The following is a 6,000-nucleotide window of genomic DNA, read 5'->3' as shown; positions in this document are numbered from 1 at the left end:
TGCCACCAGTACCAGAAATGGAGCCTGTGACTAACAATGTGGATGATAAGAAGGAAGATCATGTTGGGCCAAGAAGGAGGTATCTAATTTGGTTATGTTATTTGAGCTGATCTCTATTATGCAGCTTAACATTTAAATTTAATTTTCCTCATGTATAATTTCTTATGAATGTGGATAGAGTCTTAAAGACAAACATTAAGGCCATGTAGATTTAGTAGAAACCGTTTAAATAGTTATCATATTTTTGCTTCTTCAATTATCAAATGGAGAAGTGCTCAGAACAAGATCATTCGTGTATTTGGTTATACCTTCTACATCGAGCTTGCTGGTATCTGTATTGATCGATGACCTTGCTGCTGGTTCCTACAGGGTCATTGGGCCTGAAATGCCATCCGCTGACTTACTTGCTGCAGCAGCCAAACTAACAGAAGCTGAAGCAGAACTAAGGTCTAGCTCATACCTCATAGCTATATAGTTGAATGTGTATATTCATTTTCGTAGTTTATATATAAAAAAGGTTAATCATCAGTCCCCACCATTGTAATGTTGTATTAATATATGGGAATGATCAACAGGGAGGCTGAGTTGGATGGAGACGATGACCTATTTATAGGACCTCCACCTCCTGCTGTTGTTAAAGAAGCTGAGTCTGCAAATGAAGCTGAGCGTTTTGAGGAGGTTGCTTTCTATTATCCTTTAAGCTGTCTTTTATGTAGTTATAAGTTATTGTAAATTATTGCATAGTCTGACAGCTTTGTTATATGCTTAGATCACAAGAATAATTGCTGCCGATGCAGATAGTCCATATGATATTGTTGGGGTGAACAAAGATATGGCAGCTGGAAACATAAAGAAAAGGTGTGCATGTATTTATGTTTTGGGAATGGCTTAAACTCTTATGCAGGGTATTAAAGGCAGAACTGCTTAATTACAGCTTTCACTTCACTTTTGCCATTCTTGCATCTTTTTCTCACTCTATTGACTTGTATACATTATCTTTTCCCTGGATGAAGCTGTTTGCTGATATTTTATTGTTTAGGTATTGGAAGTTGTCACTGATGGTTCATCCTGACAAATCTTCTCATCCCCAAGCTCACCAAGCGTTTGTTAAGTTGAACAAGGCATTTAAGGATTTACAGGATCCTGCAAAGGTAAGGATTGTTAAACGTCATAGCTTTGTAATAACATTTTAAATATTTTATCATGCTCCTTTTCTATGCTTATCAATAGTTTGGAACATGTGATCTGCTGGAAATTTATTGAAATTGATTCAGAAATGAAATGCTTCTTATTCTTTTTTACATGCCTAAAACTCTGTAGAAAGTGGATGTTTATTCAGCTTTGCATGTTTCTTTGTATTTTGAAGTATATTATTATTTATTTATTTTTATTTAATAATGTATTAACATTTCTTGTAGCGAAAAGTACTAGATGACAAGTTAAAGGAAAAGGAGGAACGAGAAGCATTTCAGGTACCATTATCTCCATGATCATATAGTCTGTTAGACACCATGTAGCAGATTTACATACAGAAAATGTTCTATATTTGCAGATAGAGCTGAAAGCGATGCGTGAAGCTGCTCAATGGAGACGTCTGCAAGGTATGACATGTTCTGCTAAATTCCTTGCAAATCTCATGCGGGCAATTGAAACTGAAATGCATCAATGGGTAGTATAGTATTAGATGTGAACCAAAAGGCTAGAAAGCGTTCAATGTGTTTCATTCTTTCTCAGTAAAACTTTGTTTGTGATTCTTGAAGTCAGCATAATTGTCTAATCTATGTAATGTGGGCTTCTAGATAACAATCAATAACTGCAACCAACAATAGGCAAGTAATTTACTATTGCAGACTTAACCCGACTTTGATAACTTCTGTTTCCTTAGCAATTTGTTCCATTGGTCTGTGCTCTCATCGTTTTAACCCAATAGTTTATAAATGCATCAGCTCCCTCTCTCCTCTTTATACATGGTCATTGCCACTCCTTTAAGAACTCGAAGTCATTTATAATATCAGAACTCCATTAGAAGGGAACAAAGGGCAGGAGTAGGGAAGGAGGGTCAGGGTCTGCATCAAGCTTCTTAGGCGGCATATCCATTTTACTTCATGCTTGATATGAAAACGTTGTATGTATGTATGTGCTGGCAGGTATAGCAATGGAGGGTGATGACCTACTTCTGGCAGAGATGGATGCAAAAGCTCCCCCAAAGAGAGACGAATGGATGACTACATTACCTCCCGAAAGAAAGGTAAAAGAATGACCTTCTTTCCCTTAAAAAAAATCTGTGTCTCTGAATTCTTATCTTCATGAAACTGTGAGCTGTGAATTAAGAATGGCATCGTTTCCACTAGCATCTGCTGTAATAGTTTATGGCCTATTAACATACGTGAAGTTTTTGGTTATCTGAGTTAACATGTTATGTTTACATCTGTAATTCCATTTTGAAGCCCTGTCTGAACCAACGTGTGATTCTTTGATTAAGAGAGAAAAATAATCATAGAGCGTCCTCATGATGGTCAATGTTCACTTTATTGTTGTTTTTAACTTGGTACTCTTATTCAGCATGCCACCGGCGCGAGCATGCATTCAACGAGGTTTAGCAAGACCGGCAAAGAAGGACGTGGCGATACAAGTGTTTGGACAGATACACCTTCAGAACGAGCTCAAAAGGCAAAAATGAAGTAAGTCACTCTTATTTTTAACAGGTTTAGGACACCCAAGAAGTTTTTAACGTTCGGCCTTCTGACATGAGATTCCGGTGATCAGTTATCTGGAAGCTTACAACGAAGCTGCAGCACTTGCTTCAAATGAACAAGAAAACACAAAAAATAGTGCTGATGCAGAACTGGTAGATCAGTACAACAAAGCCAAACGATCCAAATCCTTGGTAGAAAAGCACATGGAGTCAGCCAAGAGTCGTTCAAAGAAAAAGACCAAGCAGGGCAAGCAGGAGCCAAGAAATGAAGAATGGGAAGGGAATCACCCATGGAAACCTTGGGACCGGGAGAAGGATCTGACTGCTGGAAGGCAGAGCGTAAACTTGGACGCGGATAACATGGCTAAGGGTCTTACTTCCAGGTTTTCTTCTGGATCCTTCCAAAGAAACTTTCTTTGAACCACTCGCTTGCATCGTTATATGCTGTGTTTCGTGTGAATCTCGATTTGTGATCTGTTGCTTTCTCTATCTTGATAGTGTTATAATCATAATTACACTCATATCTGTTGTATCTCCACATTCCAAAATACATCTAATTTTACATCACATGTACATCTAATTGGATCCATGCTCTTCAGATATCTCCAATTTTTCGCAGGATATTTTTTTTCGGAAATTTGCATTGTTTGCAACTGTCCGAAAACCGATTTGTTTTTGTTAAACACGAAAATGATGGGACAAATTTATTCCAATACTCCTTTCTGCTGAGACAAAGCTGGCTGGCCTGCCCAAACACAGGATCCTTATCATGTCTCCCACCAGTACATGTTTAGCAAAGAAAGTGATGATGAAAACTGACATGCACTAATAAAAGAAAACACAAGGTAAAGATTACAAACGATAAAAAAGAAAGATTCAGTGAAGTTAAATGGCTGTTGAACTGGTAAATGTAGTTGATTTTTGAGGAAATTTGTGAAGTGATGTAAGAGAAGCAGTCCAGTGGAAAGAGTGGGAATCTATGAGCTAATCCATTGCAGATTCGAGAAATGATTGCCGAAACAAAACCAAATTGATTAGGGCTTGAAGTGAAGCAATCATCAATTGATTTAACTTTTCGGCTATATTATTATAGTGGCCTTCATTGTCCCACTTGCAATCCAAGCAATGGCCAATAGTGTGTGTGTGTGTGTGTGTGTAAGAGAGAGTATTCCTTTCCAAAGTACACAGTATTTTTAACTATGTATGCACATACTAGTATTTTTGAATTCATACACTAATAAGTATTCAAATTTAATATTTTTTGGAAGAAAAAATAAAGCAAAGAAGACAAAATAACAAAATAAATCGAAAATAAGCGAAATTGTTATGTGTGATGAAATCGGCTAAAAAAATTTCTTGAAAACCTTTAACATTTTGTTTAATTAAGTTACATGTCCCATATTGTTGTTAAAGTTGCACCTTAGCGCGCTTGCCATCAGCCGAGGTGTTTGGGGCGAGCATGGGGAGCGGTTAGGGCGCATGTGGGGCGAGGCTGTATGTTTACACCTCTTTAAAATCCTTGCAATCGTTCGTTAGTTCATTTAATTCTCATGTTCCTTAATCCTCTTAATCTTTCTCTCTTATCACTAGCAACAACATTTTGGCTCATTATTAAAGTTGTTACTCTCTCCGTCCGTGAAAAAATTTACTCATTTGGGATGACGTGAGTTTAGAAATTAGTAGAGTGGAAAATAGAGAAAGAATAAGACTATTTTTTTTGGACACCGCGAAATGGAAAAATGACACTATTTTTCTTGGACAAAGAGAGTTTTTGCCAGTAATGTGTCATAGGGACACTCTTTGCTCATTTATTTCTTTGCACTTATTCTTTTATACCAATTTAGTTTCTTTTATTCTTCGTCTCTCTCATTTATAGCTAATAACGTTAGAGTGCCCCAATTCCTGCGTGCCACGTCGTCCCATCGCCCCGGGTGAATTTTCATTTCATCGTCTCGGTGCGTCCTACACCTCTAACAGTATCGCACGTCCCTTAAATGCCCCCACAGCACATTCCTTATGAGAGAGATAACACTGCTTTCCAAAATTCTTGTATATACAAAGGACGAGAGAGAGAGACCATTGATTTTTCAAAATCTTGAAAAAAATGAAAATCATATCATACACATAATTTCTGTTACTATATCCTATGTTTGCACTGAAAAAGTAACTGGGGAACCACAAAATTGGACTGGACTTCAAGTTGCTAACTTGGGTTGCAAAAATAATACTCCTACCAAAAACAATAATAATTAGAATTTTTTTTTAAAATAATAGCAATAAATGTATTTGAAGGAACTAAAAGAGTACTTAGAGCTACATTAACAAGATAAAAAATTAATGAAGATAATGTTTAAAACAGAACATGAAGAAACCCAAGTAGAATAAATTAAGATTGTGATGAAGTAATCAACAAAGCCACCCTCTGTCTGATATCTAAGGAAAAATGGAAAAGGGAGAGATATTTTTTGTTTTTGTGTGGAGACATGTCATTATCATCCTTAGTTAAGGGCCCCAATAGTCTCCACCCCTTCTCTAGAAGCTTTGTTAAGTCATTTTCAAGTTTAGTTAAAAAACACCCCCCTATCCAACAACAACATGACATTATTTTAATGTTGATATGTGGATGACATGCTTGAAAATGTTGTCTTAGCACAACATTCCTTTTGTCCCACAAACCGCCCAAAATATAACCAGCCACTTTTGCTTGGTTTACAATGTATATGTATATATCAAGTGTTACTCTTACTTAAATGCTAATGGGGTTGTAAATTTATCACTATGAGTTAAGTTTATATAGTTTATGATTCAAAATTTCTATATATTTTAAACTTTGAACTTTGCAAAAGTGCAATTTGGCCAAATGCTGAGAATCTCACACGGAATATACTCTCTCCATCCGTGATTAAATGTCTCATATTTGACCAACACGAGTTTTAAGAAATTGTTTGACTTTATGTAGAAAAACGGGTAGAAAAGTTAGTGAAATGTAGTTCCTACTTTTATATTTTGATTTTATAATAAAATGTGAGTGAAATAAGCTAGTGGAATGTATGGTCCACTTACCAAATAGAGTAAAAGTGAAATAGGGCATTTAATGGCAAGCGGACGAAAAAGGAAAAATGAGACATTTAATGGCGGACGGAGGGAGTGCTCAAATGTTGATTTATTAGACTCGACTCAACTCAATTCAAGTCGAATTATACTCAAATGTTGATTTATTAGAGACTAGACTAGACTCAACTCAATTAACACGATTCGACTTGATTCAATTCAGCATCTTTTAATAATTCAACTAGCTCGAGTCG

At 36.4% G+C, this 6,000-nt stretch overlaps 1 protein-coding gene across 1 annotated transcript; it reads left to right on the top strand.

Annotated features, from left to right (window-relative positions):
- The first annotated feature begins 6 nt into the window (after nucleotides 1-6).
- Nucleotides 7-3,275, top strand: LOC125204051. Its single transcript, XM_048102591.1, has 10 exons — nucleotides 7-79; nucleotides 370-447; nucleotides 576-678; nucleotides 770-858; nucleotides 1,040-1,151; nucleotides 1,419-1,472; nucleotides 1,553-1,601; nucleotides 2,148-2,248; nucleotides 2,563-2,681; nucleotides 2,767-3,275. The coding sequence occupies exons 1-10, from the start codon at nucleotides 18-20 to the stop codon at nucleotides 3,113-3,115; spliced, it is 1,116 nt and encodes a 371-aa protein (XP_047958548.1). The 5' UTR covers nucleotides 7-17; the 3' UTR covers nucleotides 3,116-3,275.
- The last annotated feature ends 2,725 nt before the right edge of the window (nucleotides 3,276-6,000 follow it).

Source organism: Salvia hispanica, chromosome 2, assembly GCF_023119035.1.
Source record: "Salvia hispanica cultivar TCC Black 2014 chromosome 2, UniMelb_Shisp_WGS_1.0, whole genome shotgun sequence".
NCBI classification, from domain to species: Eukaryota; Viridiplantae; Streptophyta; class Magnoliopsida; order Lamiales; family Lamiaceae; genus Salvia; species Salvia hispanica.
The sequence above is the reverse complement of the archived record's forward strand: the minus strand, read 5'-3'. Positions and strand labels throughout refer to the sequence as shown.

Coding starts and splice junctions, on each gene's coding strand:
- LOC125204051 (XM_048102591.1), top strand. CDS start 18: ATGGAGCCTGTGACTAACAATGTGGATGATAAGAAGGAAGATCATGTT. Junction 1,152..1,418: donor ATTTACAGGATCCTGCAAAG/GTAAGGATTGTT, acceptor CATTTCTTGTAG/CGAAAAGTACTAGATGACAA. Junction 2,682..2,766: donor GCTCAAAAGGCAAAAATGAA/GTAAGTCACTCT, acceptor TCCGGTGATCAG/TTATCTGGAAGCTTACAACG.